The following is a 19,171-nucleotide window of genomic DNA, read 5'->3' on the forward strand; positions in this document are numbered from 1 at the left end:
TCTCCAGGAGATCTTGAGGTCCGGCCACATACCGTTGATGGTGAACTTGCTGTCGGTGTAGATGACCAGCTTCTTGATGTCCTGCTCCTTGGCCTGTTCCAGGGCTCTGCAAGCCGCCTGTCCCACAGCAGCACACAGTAAATGGACTGCCGAGTAAACCGACTGTGCTATACAGCACTTTCCTAACCTATTGGCCATTCAAAGCGCTTTACAATATTGCCTCACATTCACCATTCACTCACACATTCACTCACACATTCACACACCGACGGCAGCGTTAACCATGCAGGGCGACATCCCGCTCGTCGGGAGCACAGGGTGAGGCGTCTTGCTCACGGACATCTCCACAGTCAGCTAGGAGGAGCCGGGGATCGAACCAGCAACCTTCAAGTTACCAGCCCACCCGCTCTACCTCCTGAGCTACTGCCACAGTAGGCACGCTGACCCAGCTGACCACACTAAAACCTAGCCTGCCAACGGAGGTACCGCTAACCGCTGTCTTAACTAGCAGTTTACCTGCTAACGGTTAGCAGGCTATCCGCTAGTACCTCAACAGCACAGAATATGAATGTTGCATCGGCTCTCTGATTGGTCTAAAAAGAAAACCGTACCTGGATCTCGGCTCTCTGATTGGTCTGTCTTCCCCCCAGACGATCTGCAGCGTTCCTTCAGAATGAAAGAAGAATGTAAACAGCAGGAGCAGCTAAGAGGTGTGTGTGTGTGTTTACCCTGCATTCAATCCATCCCACTAGGGAACAGAGACAGGTGAAGAGAGAGGAGAGAGGGAGGGAGCCTCACAGTGGATGGTTGGGTCCCCAGTAAACTCCGATCCCTGCCCGCGCCCCCTTCCGTCCGTTATTAGAACAGCATCCATCGGTGTAGACGACGACAGCATCCCCTGGTGGACACCGCAGGAACAACACCACCGACGGGTTTAAAAAACACACTAAATCAGCTACCCCAAAAAACAAAACCTATTATCTCTGAAGCATCTACTGTATCCATTTGATTGGACCTTCAATTTAAAACAGCACTAATCTCAAACAACCACATATGCAAATCAGGGGGCCGCCAGTGGGGTCTGCCTCGCAGGTGGGGAACCACTGGATGAGAAGGGAACCCAGGGGGAGGTCTCACCCATGCGGGTGAAGCCGTCCCCCTCCTCCGAGGAGCAGGAGGAGGAGCAGCTGCTCTCTGGGGGAGAGCTCTCGACGGATCCCTTGAGCCTTTTGGAGGGAGACTCCGCCTCCTTGTTTGAGTAGCACCTCTTCTGGCCAATAGGGATGTAGTTGAGAGGCTCCGGCCCCCTCTTGGGAAGCAGGCTGAGGGAGGCACCACTGCTGGAGGCTTCGGGACACAACGCACAACACAGGATCGACTCAGGGGATTTTACGTGTGCCTGGAAATGCTTTGGTTTTCAGGTCAAAAACAATGTTGTTCAGAATTGTAGAAGTTTTTGATGTGATTATAATCTCCAGGTTGTCCTCCATTTTCGAGCAATCTATTCATCTATGCAAACAGAATTAACCATATTATTCATCACACGTCCCTGGATTGTTGGTATTATCGTAGCCTCTTCCTTCCCCTACTGTAGCTCCTACAACAAACACTCACTAATCCCACAGGGCAGGTTTGGGTTACATGAAAGCCAGAGACTACCTCTTTCACAACAAAGTTTTCTGGATTTAACAATAACCCCACAATGCATAGTATTCCAACTGTGCTCCTATGTATAGTCTGTCCTACTTTACAGACACAGCCCTATAGGGTCTGTCCTACCATACAGCTACAGTACAGAGCCCTAGAGTCTGTCCTACCTTACAGCTACAGTACAGAGCCCTAGAGTCTGTCCTACCTTACAGCTACAGTAAAGAGCCCTAGAGTCTGCCCTACCTTACAGCTACAGAGCCCTATTAGAGTCTGTCCTACCTTAGAGCTACAGAGCCCTATAGAGTCTGTCCTACCTTAGAGCTACAGAGCCCTATAGAGTCTGTCCTACCTTACAGCTACAGTACAGAGCCCTAGAGTCTGTCCTACCTTACAGCTACAGTACAGAGCCCTAGAGTCTGTCCTACCTTACAGCTACAGTACAGAGCCCTATAGAGTCTGTCCTACCTTACAGCTACAGTACAGAGCCCTATAGAGTCTGTCCTACCTTACAGCTACAGTACAGAGCCCTAGAGTCTGTCCTACCTTACAGCTACAGTACAGAGCCCTATAGAGTCTGTCCTACCTTAGAGCTACAGTACTGAGCCCTATAGAGTCTGTCCTACCTTAGAGCTACAGTACAGAGCCCTATAGAGTCCGTCCTACCTTACAGCTACAGTACAGAGCCCTAGAGTCTGCCCTACCTTAGAGCTACAGAGCCCTATAGAGTCTGTCCTACCTTAGAGCTACAGTACAGAGCCCTATAGAGTCCGTCCTACCTTACAGCTACAGTACAGAGCCCTAGAGTCTGCCCTACCTTAGAGCTACAGAGCCCTATAGAGTCTGTCCTACCTTAGAGCTACAGAGCCCTATAGAGTCCGTCCTACCTTTGACAGGGGTGGGTACCGCAGCTTGCTTCACTCCTCTGAAGAAGGCCCAGGCGTCTTTCTCTGAAGCAAACTTCTTATAAATCGCACACGGGAACTTCTCCACCTGGCTCCTGCACTCATCCCTAGACCAGGGAGGGAGATGGGAATCCACTCAGTTCAAGTTATCAGGGATTTGGTTCTTCTTCATCACATTGTAAACAATCACAGACCCACGGTCCATGGACAAGTGTAGGATCACTGGGTGTCTAGCTTGTTGGACATGCTTCAGATAACTGCTCGGCTCAGGGTAAAATCGGTAGTAAGTATGGTTATACAATAAAACAAATAGATACACGTACACAATGTGTTCATATAACACTACAGTGAGTGTTATTATGTGCGTGCGTGTGTGTTGTTATGTGTGTGTTGGTGTGTGTGTGTGTGTGTGTGTGTGTGTGTGTGTGTGTGTGTGTGTGTGTGTGTGTGTGTGTGTGTGTGTGTGTGTGTGTGTGTGTTATGTATGCGTGTGTGTGTGTCCCACTCACCAGCTGGTGTACACTCCGGGCTTGGTGCCCTTGTGCACCGCGTAGAAGAACTTGCCCTTCCCCACCATGTCGTCGGCCGCGCTGCACACCGTCCTGCGGACAACCTTACAGAGAGCGGTCCATCTGAACATCAGTCCTCCACCCTCAGTGCCCGGCCCTCTGCACTGGAGGGCTGCCACACATGTTGTTGTGCCTCTGGTCTCTGCGTTTACTGTTTACAGCGCAACTCGCCGCCTGGCGTTAATAAAGACCCAACAAAGGGCGTACTGTTGGACAAACACACCTTGCACGACCTGACCTGACTTTCGAGTGTCAAATATACGTATGAACACAGTTGTGAACTGTATATACTGAAGATAGCTCTGTAACGGGCTGTCTTCCTGTCACCATTAGTGGAATCTGCGGCAGCCAAACGCAAAATATATCTACTCACTACTTCCGGGTTCCCATGATTCTCGAGGAGGATGAATTGAACTCTCGCGATGTTCCGGCCTCTTCCTTGGCCGTCGTTGACAGAGGTTGGTCATGCTATTTCTCCGAGGATACGAGCTTCTATGTTTTAATGTGTGAAACAAACATTAAATCGCCATATTTTTACATTGTACGTTATCTCGGGGCACTGATGCCTTTGATTACCTAATGTTTGGTGGTGGATGGCCGTTGTGTGTTTGTTATTAGGGGATAGTATTGTGGCTGGGGGTGGACGGGTTGTGGCTCCAGGGTCGGTCGTCCCGAGGCCCCGCATTGGTCACCGCTGCAGACCCGCTGGTTTAACGCCAGACCCTCACTGCTCTTTTTGATAGTAGACTTATTGAATTAGTTAATGGGTACGTGTCGTCTAGTGGCTATAGTGTTGCCCCGTTGACTGTTAAAACGCTAGCACCAAAGGTACTGTTAGCATCAGGCTAGCGCGTCCAGGTGAACTACGACTATTGTCCCTCTATCCCAGACACGTGGACCTTAAAAACGCTGATCTAGCCATGTCGTTATGTTGGTTCTCTGTCAAGTTAATTGATTGGTCGTTGTGCGTTCCACATGGACGTTACCATCACTGTTAGCTCTTTGCTAACCCACCGTGGGGCCAGCGTGCTGTGTTGGGCTGAGACTCATGGTGACCTGTTCCATCTCTTCAGACTGTTGGTTCACGGTGAGCTAATCCATCTTTCCTTCTACAGACATAAAGGCCATGTTCAGTACAAGCGCCAAGATCGTCAAGCCGAATGGCGAAAAGCCAGACGAGTTCGAGTCTGGGATCTCCCAGGTAACGTTCACTACGTGTTAATCGAATCAGCCATTCATCTTAATCTGTGTGTCCAGCATGTCGGTTAAAGTTTGTAGTCAATCATCGGACATCAAATGTCTCATCCCATGCGATGGCATTATTGTGTGTAAAACTATGTTTCATGACTTTGTTTAATGTGTTTAGGCTCTTCTCGAGCTGGAGATGAACTCCGACCTCAAGGCTCAGCTGAGAGAGCTGAACATCACCGCTGCAAAGGTACAAGCCCTGGATTAAAGTTGAATTGGTAACGATTGAATAGTACCTGAGGTGTCTTGAGTATCGCGAGCCAACGTGTAGTTTGCATGCAATGCTTCATGAACTATATTCAAAGTGTTTCACATGTCTTCTCGTATTTCTGCTTTCGTTCAAAATGGTAAATCGGGCGCTATGTTCCTTCACTTTTTTCTTTGGAACAAAATCGTTAATTTGTTATGTTTAAAATGGGTGACATTATCAATGTTTGTAACCGACGTGGACATCCTGTGAGTAGCTCTTGCATGGCTCTGTCCTTGTGGCGTATGGGAGCGTAGCGCTATGCTGTGACGTACATTCCCGTTCCACGACGTCGGAGAGCAAGCTCAGTCCCCGGCTCTCGGGCCGGTGAGGACGGGCGTTCTGTATATTCCTATAACTTCCTGGAGCCTTCTGGGCCGTGACTGGGGAGCTAAACCATGCGGGGCATAATCATTCATCCGTTAATGAAACGGTTGAATTTGAGTACGACGGCCCTTGATAAAGTTTTGTGGTTTTGGGTTTTCAGGAAATTGATGTTGGAGGCAGCAGAAAGGCCATCATCATCTTCGTTCCAGTACCTCAGCTGAAGTCCTTCCAGAAGATCCAGGTGCGGCTTGTGAGGGAGCTGGAAAAGAAGTTCAGTGGAAAGCACGTGGTCTTCGTCGCACAGGTGAGGAACCCGTTCTCTGACCTGGGTCAGTGGCTCGGGTCCGCCGGCCGCCGCACCCCGGCAGGCGGAGGGCTTCAGTCCTGCCCCACAAGCTGCTTCTGTGTTGGAATTGTCATTTAAGTTTGCATACAATGCTTCATGAACCACATTCAAAGTATTGCAAAGTTCTAATTCGGCCGCTCTATTCCTTCACGTTCTTTCTTTGAACAATCTTTGTCATTGTTTATATGGGTGACTTTCAAAGTTTGTAACCGACGTGGACATCCTGTGAGTAGCTCTTGCATGGCTCTGTCCTTGTGGCGTATGGGAGCGTAGCATAATGCTGTGACGTACATTCCCGTTCCACGACGTCGGAGAGCAAGCTCAGTCCCCGGCTCTCGGGCCGGTGAGGACGGGCGTTCTGTATATTCCTATAACTTCCTAGAGCCTTCTGGGCCGTGACTGGGGAGCTAAACCATGCAGGGCACATGCTTCCATCTTTATCAACAGGCACTTGCATTTTTTTTCCAAATGCACCCTCAAACTACACATTTTTGTCCATTGCTTAAAGTGGACGTCCTTCTAAGACATGTGCCATTTCGTCTGAGGGTGGTTGACGGTGCTAGTTGATATGTCATCTCAGTATTGTTCTTTTTCCTCAGTTATTGGGTTAACATGCGCCTTTTCTATTTCTCCAGAGGAGGATCCTGCCCAAGCCCACCAGGAAAAGCCGCATCAAGAATAAGCAGAAGCGTCCCAGGAGGCAAGTCGAAACCCGATTAGTAGTTTGTCTATGATTGAACTTGCATTGTGTTGCTACTAAACCATTATTGTAACCGACGTGGACATCCTGTGAGTAGCTCTTGCATGGCTCTGTCCTTGTGGCGTATGGGAGCGTAGCATAATGCTGTGACGTACATTCCCGTTCCACGACGTCGGAGAGCAAGCTCAGTCCCCGGCTCTCGGGCCGGTGAGGACGGGCGTTCTGTATATTCCTATAACTTCCTAGAGCCTTCTGGGCCGTGACTGGGGAGCTAAACCATGCAGGGCACAACCAAATCTGGATGTTATAATATTTTTTGTATCCGTCTTTTGTGAAATTGTCATTTCTGATAGCTCAAAACCTAAATGAATGTACCGGGGATGTACCGTAGTCTTTGTGTCAGGCCAGTGTTTGGAAGTAGTTCTTGAATGGTTTCTGCAGGTTTTAAAAGTATGTCCAGACATCGTTATCTACTGACGGACCACCGCCCTAGTTGTAACACCGTACTATGATACATCTACCTCGTAGCGAACGGTCACCCCAACTTGGTTATGCTCTCAACGGGCCTACCAGTGGCATGGTGCAATGTGTTAAATGTATTGGCTTTTATTCCGGATAAGGGTTTTATGTTTATCGATACTCTTTGTATTTATTCCTTGGCTGACATAAGTGCCCCCATGACATTATGGGGAGCGGTAAAAGCCGTTCAGGACTTTGTTCCTCAAAACAAACGGCGTGATAACCAAGGATCAAACAAGTGGGCTTCATCGGCCACGTCTCTGGGCGGGTGGATCATGAGGGCTGTCAGACGTGGCGTTGGGACGTGGTGTGGCCTGCGTGTTAACTAACCCGTGTAAACTAACCCGGGCCGTCTCCCACAGCTAACCCGAGCAGCGCTGGTCTGTCGTTAACGTGCTCTGTGCCCCTACAGCCGTACCCTGACCTCCGTGCATGATGCCATCCTGGAAGACCTGGTGTTCCCCAGCGAGATCGTGGGCAAGAGGATCCGCGTGAAGCTGGACAGCAGTCGGCTGATCAAGGTGCATCTGGACAAGGCGCAGCAGAACAACGTAGAACACAAAGTGAGTTCCCATGACAACCCGCGTGTGTGTGACCGACGTGGACATCCTGTGAGTAGCTCTTGCATGGCTCTGTCCTTGTGGCGTATGGGAGCGTAGCGCTATGCTGTGACGTACATTCCCGTTCCACGACGTCGGAGAGCAAGCTCAGTCCCCGGCTCTCGGGCCGGTGAGGACGGGCGTTCTGTATATTCCTATAACTTCCTAGAGCCTTCTGGGCCGTGACTGGGGAGCTAAACCATGCAGGGCACATGCCTCCATCTTTACTAGGTAGTAGACTCGTTGAGATATGACCTGGACACCAAGATGTGCACGAGATTAGGGGATGTTAAATGAAGAAGGTTGTAAACTCTACTCATTGCATATTACAGTATGATATTGCTAGGGATATTACACTGTACATGTACTGCATACTGCTGTTGGTGTGGCATGTCTGTACTGCGTACTAGTGTGACCGTGAGGTGGGGACAGTGTAGAAGCAGCAGTGTGTTCCTTGGCACTGCAGTGTTCCCGGTGTGTGACGTTTCCTCCGTTGTGCTTGCAGGTGGAGACCTTCTCAGGGGTCTACAAGAAGCTCACAGGCAAAGACGTTGTGTTTGAATTCCCGGAGTTCCAGCTGTAACATGCAAATGACAAAATAAATTTGTTTACTGTTGGTGACGTTTGAGAGTCTAATCTTTGAGTGTGTGATAGCAAACGGGCATGCCCCTCAAAGGGGAAATAATAAGCTATAGTTTTAAAACTCCTAAAAAGGGGGAGTTAATATGTTTGATAAAATTAATATATCAATTTAAATGATGTTTTGTTAAATCTATTTTTCATTGAACTTCCTAATTTTCTCGTATTCCATGGTTAGATTTGCCGTCCACGAATGGACCAGTCAGAATTAGGCATTCAACAAAGCAGTGAAATTACATGTGAATGAACTGTTACCTATCGGGTGCTTTCCAGGTAAGCCATTTTTTCACAACTTTCTACCCTTAAAGCTATACTGTACGATGTGAGAGAGCTAGCATGATTTGAAATTAGCTTCTCTTCGGAGTTCCGTTGAACTCCTCCCCCACCCTTCAGGACTCCCTGCCCCCACCCTTCGACACAGAGCCGTGCACGAGCGCTGCTGCTGCTTACGGCTTACTTCAACGGCAACCATTGCGTCACTTTTCAGGCCATTCAACTCCCTCAGCTGTCGCCATCGCTGAAAAGCTAATCCAATATTTATTCTCGTTTTTCCTCGAGCAATCCAACTTCTTTTTTGTTGCTGCCTTTTCAGTTTCTGTCTTTCTTTTTCTTGCCTTTTTAAAAGGATGAACCGGGGCAAGTAACGGTGGCAGTGGTAACTTCTGTTTTTTTTCTTCCATCGTGTTGACGTTGTAGGCTCACTAGGTCTAGTCCACCGTCATGAACTACTATGACAACAACGCTTTCTTTGCCCTCCGTGAACGCGCTCAGTTCGGCTCAGTCTCGTACACAGAGGGGAGAGAACGCGCAGGCTTGTGATTGGTTATTTAGATTCGGGTACAATGTCTCCGATTGGTAAGCATTTTAACAGGTTTATAGCCGATACAGATTTCGTTTTTTTTTCGCTTCTTTTTCATTGCCCATAAGTTATTTATTGCTGTCAGGATGTAAAAAGTGCTACTTCGTGTGTAGGGGCAGACTTGCCAATGTCCCTATAATTCCGTGGCTGATATTTTGGAAGTGGAATAGAACAGCTTTAATCGGTTAAGATCCTGGTATGGCTGAGTAATAAAGTGCCTGGTGCATTGTTTATAAAGGCCCTAACGAGGATAAATAGGATGATCTTATGGTGAGTTAGAATCACAACTGAAACGTTCTGAGTACGCATCCGAATTCCTGCAGTGTCCCTGCAAGCAATGGATACTCGCAGTTGCTAAGCCTGCCACACACATAAAGATTTTATAAATCTCAACCGATTTTTTTATCTGTGGAGACCCCACACATTAACATTAACAGTTTTGATCGTATTGTGTGTGGTGTCCTGCGATATTCCAAACACAGCACACCACACACATAAAGATTTGTCTTCAGACGCACTAGAATCTTGTCCCTCAAGCAAGAAATCTCGCGTGAACAAACGTGATCTGACGTAGTACTCTGACTGACCTGTGGGGGCAGTCACACCAAAAATAGTCATTGAACTAACTACAAGAAGAAGTGAAGAAGAGCGAGTGTAAACCGGTGTAAACATAGGCTGTGTCCCAATTCATAGGACGCGTCCTTCGTAGACCGCGTCCTTCGAAGGATGCGGCCTTCGTAGACCGCGAAGGACACTCCGAAGGCCGAAGAAATGGGACGGTCTAGCCTACGGAGCATTTCTGGTTTACGTAACAAACCGTTACCGCCCTTTCACTTGCGTGACCACGCTGCTCCTGTCACCTAGCAACCCTGACAGCTGAACTGACCTGTTAACAGAAGTTAAACCAGACAGCGCGAAAAAAAGAAACCAACAAAAATTATTATTGATCATTATGTTTTTGTATATAGTAGTTTTATAATAATTGTTGTAAATAGTCACATGAATGTTTGTTGCAAATAGTTTTATTGTTGTATATATGTTTCATACGAATACATTAGTCAATACAAAAAAGTTAGTAAGGGTTTTAATAAATAGTTAATCAAAAAAGTTAGTTAAATAGTTAGTTAAATAAGTTAGTTTCAATAAATATGTAAATAATAAACAATGCGTTAAATATAACAGACCATAAGTTATTTGTCCACCAAACGCTCCAAAATTGAGAAAAACCTATCCATTCTTTCCCTGCTTTCCTGGGCTTTCCTCTCCTCTGCCTCCCCCCTTTGTAGCCTCATGTCCTCTTTTATTAACTGGAACATTTACATCTTACATTTACATTTAGGGCATTTAGCAGACGCTTTTATCCAAAGCGACTTACAATAAGTACATTTGTCACAAGAAGTGCATCAATATATCGCTGTCGGTACAGAAAGGATGTTCATAGAACCAAGTGCAAGTACCACAATCGCTAGGCTAACCCATTCCCCGTGTTACAGCCATGATAGCAGCTACTGCAGTTGCTACACAGTTAAGTACTATAATACAATACAACACAGTGTACAATGGTGGCCAGAAGGGGGAGGGTGGCTATGCAGTCGAGGTGGACTCTGAACAGGTGAATCTTGAGTCCTTTTCGGAAGATAGTGAGCGACTCTGGAACATGTCTTCCTCTCTGTCCCTCTTTCTGGACCTTGGCCCTCGCTGTCTTTCCTCCTCCTGATCCTTGTCCTCCACCTCCTGATCCACCACTGCTGTACTTGGCCCTGGTGTGTTCTCAGGGATGGAGGCAATTAGGACAGGGGGGTTGGTGGAATGCCTCTGTCCCAATCCAATACCTTATCCATGGGGACAAACCAGGGCCAAGTGGCAGCAGTGGGTTTCCCACCTCCCCCCTCTCCTGACCCTGGATACTTGCAATCCTAAGGCAGAGGAAATCAATCATGGCAGTTAACAACAAGAGCAGTATCAAAACAAATTTCAGCAAAAGTTTTTCTTTGCCTGCGGGGGAGTCACCTTCCCCTGCAGGCCTATTTTCTCCAGAATTGTCCTAAACACAGAGAGATTATTAATCAGAGAAAACAAGAGACACATTTATCAATCATGTTAATAGCCCATGTTAACAATAGGCCATTTATAATACATACATTTGACCATCTTGTAAAGGTTACATTTAAATTAGCCCTCATCCTATATGAAGCCCATAATAATAAGACAACCAGTAGAAGTCAAAACACCCTTTTTCTTTGTGTGTTTTTCGAGTGCTGTCTAGTACTGATGCGAGCTGTGACTTTTTTTGTCTTTCTTTAATAACCCAAAATAGGACATCGTAGTAAACGATTTCTGTGGATGTTGTATCTGTCCTGCTTTTCAATGAGGGCTAATTTAACTAACCTTTACAAGATGGTCAAATGTAGATATACAAATGGCCTATAATAATTTTTATAAACTAACTTACGATATAAATAAACGATTGTTTCCTTACCCCCAAGCCACACTCGCCGAATGTTTCACCCCGGTGAAGAGCTCGTCGTTCTCCCCCCTGAGTTTGATCAATTGAGCAGTATGCTCCTTGCTCCCTAAAGCAAAACCAAATGTTAGAATTCGTTTTACTTTACACTAACAAACAAAAGCAGCTTAAATAGCAAAATAACCAAGTTAGCTGTGTAATCAATCCCAACGTCTGTAACGTTACGGTCTGAAAACCAGGGTCCACAACCTGTGTTCGCGTTGGTCCATTTATCTAACGTTACAGAATAGCAAATTATCTATATAATCGCCCCAATTTCGGTAAATAAAACCATTTTGACCGCTTAAATTTAAAACTATAGGGCTTAACGGGTGTTCTTTGTTACCGTTACAGCTTCACTAACTGTAACGTTACCTTACTTATATTGCATATTACTTTAATGAAATAAGTTTTAAGGATAACTTATTTGTGTTTTTAACGATACAAATTAGTATTTTAACATTTGTATCGTTAAATACTCGAGTGACTGGAAACCAAATACTTACATTTAAATGAAAAAGTCAAATCCACATTCTCCGCCATTATTGTTTTATTTTTTGGATTGACTGCGCAATGAATCTTGGGAGGGATACGTTGGGCCGTGAAGGATCTTGGGATACGTTGGGCCGCGAAGGATACAGCCGATGCATCCTTAAAATCCGGGAAAAGAAGGCTGCATTCGTAGGCCGCATTTGAAGGACCCTTGGAATTGGGACAGCACTTGGCGCGTCGCTGTGACGCAATCGGCGTCGACGCATCCTTCGAATGCAGCCTTCGAAGGATGCGTCCCCTGAATTGGGACACAGCCAGTGACATCATATAGGTAGACGCCGCCTCCACTGCGTCAGCCCGTTGCCTAGGCGAAACGCGGCGCCGCCATATTGGTACGGGAGCTCTCTGAAGCCGGAGGTCTGTCAGACGCGTCAAAACAAGCGCAAGTTGCCAGGAGCTGCGGTTTATCTGGATAAAAATCACGATAACCTTTTACATTTCGCAACCAATTTCATGGAGTATTCAAGGGTTTATGCTCTACGTGAAGTGTGTGAAAAAGATTTGCCTCTACGTTACTTTGAATCTCGCTAGTTAAATCGCCAGTCATACATGTGCATGGGTCTATGATAAACGCTCCCTTTTCTTGCACAGCCCGTGCACTTTGAAAATACTGAGATCTATGAACTATCGAAATAGTGCTTCTTTAGTTACTACGTATTGACCATCATTAAGAGAAATATATTATATATATTATAAGAGAATATATATATATATTCTATAGCAGTAAAAATATACACATCTCAATATATACATACACATCTCAATAGTTGAACTGTAATATAAATAACAGCATATATATAATACAATATAATATAATGACTCAGTATAATGTGCAATGGAATAACATATATATGATATATATAATATGTGAAACAATATAATATATTTTAAGTATAGGTATATATTCATATTATATAATATATATATTTGTACATTTGTACAATTTGACATAATATACAATCATGCTCATAACATTTTCACATCTATGCAGTGCAATTGACACAATATATAATTTCACACAATATATTGTGGCGAGCAGCGCGGGAAGGACGAGACGGGAGCCCAGGTTTAAATGGCGGCGCAACTCTCGTGCCTCAATACACCGCACGACCCCGAGAGCTGCCTTTATTCAAACACGCACACATAACAGAAAACACGGCACACCTGACCGACGGACATACATCCAATTCCGGGTAATGGTTGCCGACAACACTACACACAATAAACACACAAACAATAGAGACCCCAAACCCGTTAACCCCACTGAACCTAATAACATAAACAACTTATCTAAAGACAATAAACCCCCTTTTCCCCAAACAACGTTATGAATACCCCATTACCCAGACTCCCCAGGGGTAGGAGTCGCCACAATATGATATTATATAATAATTTAATCTAGGCTAGAACCCTTTAAAAAGTATAGTCTTGCTGAGCTTTTTTCGACTGTTGCCAGTCTGTAATTGCAGCGTGCTCAGTTTTGCAATGTGGTGCAGCCTGATTTTGTGAAATACAGACACAACCAAGGACAACAGTGCAAAGTGGTGGTTTTCAATGCCAAATTGTGTGTCCTGAATGTGCTCCTTGAGGAGAAACACATCATCTGTCCAGATGTCAGCCCGGACAAACTGCTGGATCACAGACACACTGACAGCTTGCCCTGATGCACGCTGGCGAATGAACCGCTCTGCTGACCTGACCACCTTCACTGTCCCCTCTGAAGGAATCATCAGCCCTCCTTTGTTCTTCAGAGTCAGCAGGTGGTAGCTCTCGTCGAAAGATGCGCGTGCAGCATCTGTCACCAGGCTAGCACGGCACTCACCACAGGACAGCTTTCTCAAAACCTGCCGCACCACAAACCCTGCAATGTAGACCAGTGCGTTTTCCACTAGGCCACCAAAGCGGGTTGGCAAGTAGCTGTGGTCCCCAATCAACGCAGACACATTCACGAAGGGCACCTCAAGCTCTTCCGTTTCAGAGGGAGAGGACATCTCTACAGCCGACAGAGACACGGTCTCATCCTGTGGTGCCACATTCCCTGAAGTGCTCGGTGTGACACCACATCGGACCATGAGCCGGCGGAAGATGCCCTGGAACTGGCCTGCGGAGGGATTGTTGTTCCAGCCCCCTAAAAACCAAAAACACACAACACTTAATAGCGATATTTACTCTTTTCAGACGTCAAAGACTTTTTTGGAAAGACAATTTAATTAATTTAGAAACTTCTGAGATCCTTACCTGATGCCCTGATGGAGTTGAAAAGGAGCTCCAAATGATCCTGGCTGAACCGGTAGGTGCAGATATATTGCTGACTCTGAAGCAGCTCAGGACACATCAGCATTAGGGTGTCAATGTTGATGACAAACCCCATGACAGACAGGTACCTTAAAAAGAAAATATTTTGTCAGTTTGAAAGTTGTAGATGGACATTTCATGGACATTTCCACATTCACCTGTATGAACTGAAAAACCGCAGACAGCAAAAAGATCGGAACAATAGAACAGAGCATCATATGCATGCATAAGCAGAGCATGCACATATGGAAGAGTCACTATTTAAAATACCTCTTTGAACGATGAAGGGGAGTTCCATCCTTCATCACCAAACTGATTAAGTACTCCCGGCCTCTGGACAAGAGTTCCACACTCCTTGTCCAATTCAAAGATCCCAGGGGGGCTTTGAATCCTTTGGCACGGGGATTGCGGCTGTTCATAATGTCAAACAGCCTGTCAATCATCTAAAATAAATTGTTTAGGAAATAGAAAGGAAGAAGATGAAGATGAAGAAGATGGCCAGGACCCTTTGATAAGAAAACAATGTTTGAATCTAGTCTTACCTCAATGAATTCGGCTGTCGCTAGAGAGAGGGTGAAGCGTGGATACCCCAGGTCCCTCAGCGTTCGGAGCGCTACTGCCACAGAGCGACTCAGCGTCTGTGCAGCCAGGGACACCTTCATCTTCTGTGAGTCAAACTGAATGTGCTTTTCAGTGACCCTGTTGGCAGCATGCAGTCCATTCTTTGTTTGAATATCGTTCAAACAAACAACGTAGTCCCAGTTGATGAGGCCAGTTCTGCTACAGATTGGGCTGTACGCTTGCAGCATGTTTCTTGCCAGCTTCAACATGTGGCAAGCGTCCATCATGACAAACACCCTCTCGCCAGTCGCAGGATGGGGGAAAAATGTTTTCAAAGGCTCACAAGGGTTGGCCTTTAGCTGGCACCCCAGCTGGTTGCACATGCTTACGTTTGATGCATGCCCATCCATTGTGAGGGACATGACCCGGATGCCACGCTCATGCAGGGCCTCCAGCGCATGTACCAGCAGGACCTTCTGTGTGTCGGGCGTCAGAGACTTGGTCAGGTAGTAGGCAATTGGAGCCTTCCAATGGCCTTGTAGGCCAACCACCATAAAAACCAGAGCCTCAGTGGCAATATCTGTCTCGTTTAGGCCATCCCCCATGTCCACAAATCCGGTCATTTTCTGGGAATGTGGACTGTACTGGACATGTTTCCTGATGGCCATGCCATCCAGCATGAGCGCCACACGTCCATACTTCACTGGATCTTCCTCTCTTTTTCTTCTCAACATGTCCAGCATCATGGTGTTGAGTCCAGGCTTGGAATCCACAGAGATCATCCACCTTTATCAAATGAAAAAGTAGTTATTATTAAGTAGCAATAATACAATACAAATGTATTTGAACCAGTAATTTCCTATCAATAAAGTGCAATTAAATGTAATGGCAAATACCTTTGCAATGTATGTGGATGTGGTAGGTGGAGGTGGAGAGACTCTCTCAGGTAAGAGTAGGCTTTGGGCCCGTGCAGGTGGAGAGTGAGGGCAAACTCCCTCTGCTCTTTAGTGTACTCGTGGCCCTGTTTGGACAGGAGGCCTAATGGAAGATCTGAAATGCAGATAGCACAGAGTAATTAGTAAGTGACTGAAAGAGTATGAATGTCATTATGAAAACACCAATAGGCTAATGTGTTTATTTCCAGGCAAGGCCATATGAATGAAAAATGTAATCTTGTCATGGCTGTAGACCAAAGCCAACAATCATTGACTTAATAGCTCTAGCTTAAAGATGCACAAAAGCCAGGAACCATGACTGATTGCTCTAAACAGGTGCCCATAAACACCTGCCAACAAAGGTACCTGGCTATTGTGTGTCTTGAAGCTAGAGCTATCAGACTATGATTGTTGGCTTTTGTCTGTGCCAGATGCTATTCAAACTATGAATGGGGGCATATTACAGACGTCAGGTATTTGGAGTTTAAGTCTGATATATGAAATTCAGACAAGCCAAGCATTTGAACACATTATTGCAGTTGTATTTCTTTGGTTACAGCCCCAAGATATAATTGACATTCAAAGTTTAATTTCAATGTTACCTGAGTATAAGTCAAGCCTCTCGTGCAGCTCTTCATTTATGAGGTTCTTCCCCCTGAGGTCCTCCAGAAGACAACGCACTGTTTTCTTCGCCCTCCACTCTCGGGCCTTTGAGTTCCTCATCTCTTTCTCAAGACTCTCCACCCTAGCCAGGGCTTCACTGAGTCTAGTCTTGAGAAGAGTGGGAGATGGAGGCAATGCATAAGGGTGTTCCTAGTAAAAAAGGACAAAACAGTAGTGAGTAATGTTTATGATGCCATGATGCTCACTGCTGTTTTGGGGCATAGCTAGTGTTAATACTCACAAGGTAGGTAGGTGAAGGTTCAGTGACTTGTAATGATTGTAAAGAACAGTCAATTACAAGGCTCGCTTCAGCCTTCCTTGAGGCTTGTGTAGTCCTGGCTGGCACTTTCTAAAACCGAAGAACAAAATACTTGAACAGGTGTATCTCATTCTCAATCATTCCAAATGAACACACACACACACACACACACACACACACACACACACACACACACACACACACACACACACACACACACACACACACACACACACACACACACACACACACAAAAACCATTTTCAACAAGTTTAGTGATGCACTTACTCTTTTGAGATGTGTTGGGAAACTGAACACAGATGGTTTAGTTCCATCCCTGAGCCTGACAATTTGGCCTGTCCGGTCAAAATCCTCCGGCCGAAAGTGCTGGCTACAGAGCATTGACCTCTCATTGGCAGAAAAGTCTTCCCTTTTCACAGCCACTTCCCACTGTCTCCTCAACTGCTTCTCTTTGGGAAACCTTAAAATTGCGAGAAAGGTTAGCTAGCCAGTCAGTCAGATTCATAATACAGATGTATCTTTAAAAAAGAAAAACATTTAAATAGAAATAACGTTTAAAACGTCAATTTCGGCCGGCGACTGACTGCACGTGCATCTCACAGGTGCATGTAGAGTATCGTGACATTTTTTCCGTAGTTTCATTCATTACGTGACACCTTCATATATTGTAGAACCATTACATATACAGTGGCATGTTTTGAGCCTTTTTTTGTTTTAATCTAGTCTCTTTTTTAAATACATCACAGAGAGAAATTAAGGCCAGTCGCTCAGCCGAAACGCAGCTTTCCGTCGCGACCATAAATGCTATATAATTACATTATACATACATTGTAATTACTCACAAGCAAGTAGTGGTAGATTATATATATATATATATATATATATATATATATACTGTATATCCTATATTTCTTGACAATATTATCTCCTGTTGACGAACGATAGAATAAGGCTTTGCTCACCATGTCCATTTCACGTTAGACTAGCTATAGTCTGATTCTGGCGGCAACTTAGCTGTCTCAACAGCTCTTAGCTCTCAACATAACACATGATCTACGTGACATGACTGAATTTTACAATTACAAATAGAAACAATTGTTTAGTCTTACTTGTGAAAGGTAATTCCTTGCGATCTCGTTTGAATCGTCCTGACGGTAGTGCACCCCCAAGCGGCGCATGAAGTAGGCATCTTCACTCCGAAGACGAAATAACTCCCGTACCAAGATGGCGCCGACGATTTATGCCGCCCAAGGCCGAAGGGGGCGTCTACCTATATGATGTCTATGGGTGTAAACCTCCTTTACTCAGGCCCCCAGGATAGAAATATACTTCCGCAATCCACCCGTGCTCAGAGGCCAAGCCTGGTATTGCAGCTGTTTTAGCTGGGAGTGGACGGGGGTCCGTCATTTCATGTGGCCCAGAAGTAGATATCGCCGTCCACTCCAATACAAGTGGGGAACAGGATTGTGTCTCCGCAAAAAATGTCTGGATATCAATCAAAGGCTCATAATTATCTTTCTACCCTGTTCTAAAAAAATGTAAGTTTTTTCTTTTCAAAACGCCTCCTCAAGCGTTTTATTAGCAGTTGATGTTGGGTGGGCAGCTGAAAGGAGCCGTACTGAAACAAACGGCTCCTTGCTATGGACCTATTTTGAAGTGCACGGCTCCATTAACTTCCGAATTAAATTAAATTCCGAATTAACTCCATTAACTTCCAAAGTCTGAGATTTGTCCTTTTACTTAACATGAATGGCGTTGAACACGGATATATAACACACATCATTGAAATAGCTGTAACAGGCACGGACGTATTGATTACCTGAATGATTATGGGAGACCTACGTAATTTTCATAATATTGTTAATTGTCTAATATTAACATTTCAGTTGCGTTGGTAGGTATTTCATTTTCATTTGCTTGTTTAGCTATGTATGACAGGGTTATGGTTAGCTATGTATGACAATTGACAATGTTGGTGTATTACAATTCAATATTTGGGTAGGCTACTCCAACTTCGTTGCTGGTCGATATGTAAACATTTACTTTTATATAAATTATTGATTGCATTCTTCGTAAAATAGTTAGTTGGAAGGAATCTGTTTCTTAAGCAATAACATTGAACTGAATTTTTTAGGCCTATACGTTTACTATGGTATTATATGGAGCAATCTTACATATTTATGAAGTTTCCAGATAAATAAAGTTCTATCTCTTTTTATTTGAACTGCCTGTATGTCCTCTTGATTATAGTATTACAGTGTGTACCTTGGTTATCAGCTATCATAGAATGGTGTCAATGTGGTATTGGCATATATATTCCAGAATTTGAAAAAGGATATGGATATAGAGTGGGTGACTTTATCAGTATACTCAATCGAGATGGCCACAATAATAACCGCTCTTAGATGGGTTGTAGATACTAAGTTGGTGACAATGTGGTATTGGCATATATATGCCAGAATTTGAAAAAGGATATGGATATAGAGTGGGTGACTTTATCAGTATACTCAATCGAGATGGCCACAATAATAACCGCTCTTAGATGGGTTGTAGATACTAAGTTTTATAACAGATAATTCAATACGTGAAGATTTGGTGATAGAGGTAAAGCATCTTCTTTTAAATATTATAAGCCTTGGTTTAGTTATTCAGTTCTGTTGGATTCCAGCCCACCATGGAATATATGGCAATGAAATTGCTGATAAATTAGCTAAAAGATACTAACCTAATTAGAAGAATTTAACCTTAAGTATATATATTTTTTTATTTTATTTTTT

The 19,171-nt window shown here is 44.9% G+C and overlaps 2 protein-coding genes and 4 non-coding genes across 7 annotated transcripts in view; 5 read left to right on the forward strand and 1 right to left on the reverse strand.

The window, feature by feature from the left end:
* rnaseh1 (ribonuclease H1) overlaps window positions 1-3,442 on the reverse strand; it is a 4,641-nt gene extending 1,199 nt beyond the window's left edge. Inside the window, exons 1-6 of the mRNA XM_030345260.1 lie at window positions 3,062-3,442; window positions 2,535-2,659; window positions 1,138-1,347; window positions 799-898; window positions 612-666; window positions 33-117 (exon numbers count right to left, since the gene is read on the reverse strand). Of these exons, the coding sequence (XP_030201120.1) occupies window positions 33-117; window positions 612-666; window positions 799-898; window positions 1,138-1,347; window positions 2,535-2,659; window positions 3,062-3,192 (706 nt within the window). The 5' untranslated portion in view covers window positions 3,193-3,442. The remainder of the gene's footprint in view (window positions 1-32; window positions 118-611; window positions 667-798; window positions 899-1,137; window positions 1,348-2,534; window positions 2,660-3,061) is intronic.
* Window positions 3,443-3,475: 33 nt separating this feature from the next.
* Window positions 3,476-7,724, forward strand: rps7 (ribosomal protein S7). Of its 2 annotated transcripts, none has more exons than XM_030345261.1 (7): window positions 3,476-3,579; window positions 4,237-4,322; window positions 4,488-4,559; window positions 5,104-5,247; window positions 5,925-5,989; window positions 6,921-7,071; window positions 7,613-7,724. In XM_030345261.1, the coding sequence occupies exons 1-7, from the start codon at window positions 3,510-3,512 to the stop codon at window positions 7,688-7,690; spliced, it is 666 nt and encodes a 221-aa protein (XP_030201121.1). In that variant the 5' UTR covers window positions 3,476-3,509; the 3' UTR covers window positions 7,691-7,724. The 2 variants fall into 2 exon arrangements, with proteins under 2 accessions (XP_030201121.1, XP_030201122.1); XM_030345262.1 differs by lacking the exon at window positions 3,476-3,579 and adding an exon at window positions 3,587-3,662.
* Window positions 4,810-5,029, forward strand: LOC115534943 (small nucleolar RNA SNORA73 family). Its single transcript, XR_003974401.1, has one exon. It is a non-coding gene; the product is annotated as a small nucleolar RNA SNORA73 family (small nucleolar RNA).
* On the forward strand, window positions 5,499-5,718 carry LOC115534941 (small nucleolar RNA SNORA73 family). The gene has a single exon (XR_003974399.1). It is a non-coding gene; the product is annotated as a small nucleolar RNA SNORA73 family (small nucleolar RNA).
* LOC115534940 (small nucleolar RNA SNORA73 family) lies at window positions 6,063-6,282 on the forward strand. The gene has a single exon (XR_003974398.1). It is a non-coding gene; the product is annotated as a small nucleolar RNA SNORA73 family (small nucleolar RNA).
* Window positions 7,104-7,323, forward strand: LOC115534939 (small nucleolar RNA SNORA73 family). Its single transcript, XR_003974397.1, has one exon. It is a non-coding gene; the product is annotated as a small nucleolar RNA SNORA73 family (small nucleolar RNA).
* Window positions 7,725-19,171: the final 11,447 nt, after the last annotated feature.

The sequence above is a fragment of the Gadus morhua genome, chromosome 21 (genome assembly GCF_902167405.1).
Source record: "Gadus morhua chromosome 21, gadMor3.0, whole genome shotgun sequence".
NCBI lineage: Eukaryota > Metazoa > Chordata > Actinopteri > Gadiformes > Gadidae > Gadus > Gadus morhua.

Coding starts and splice junctions, on each gene's coding strand:
- rps7 (XM_030345261.1), top strand. CDS start 3,510: ATGATTCTCGAGGAGGATGAATTGAACTCTCGCGATGTTCCGGCCTCT. Junction 4,560..5,103: donor TGAACATCACCGCTGCAAAG/GTACAAGCCCTG, acceptor TTGGGTTTTCAG/GAAATTGATGTTGGAGGCAG. Junction 5,248..5,924: donor ACGTGGTCTTCGTCGCACAG/GTGAGGAACCCG, acceptor CTATTTCTCCAG/AGGAGGATCCTGCCCAAGCC.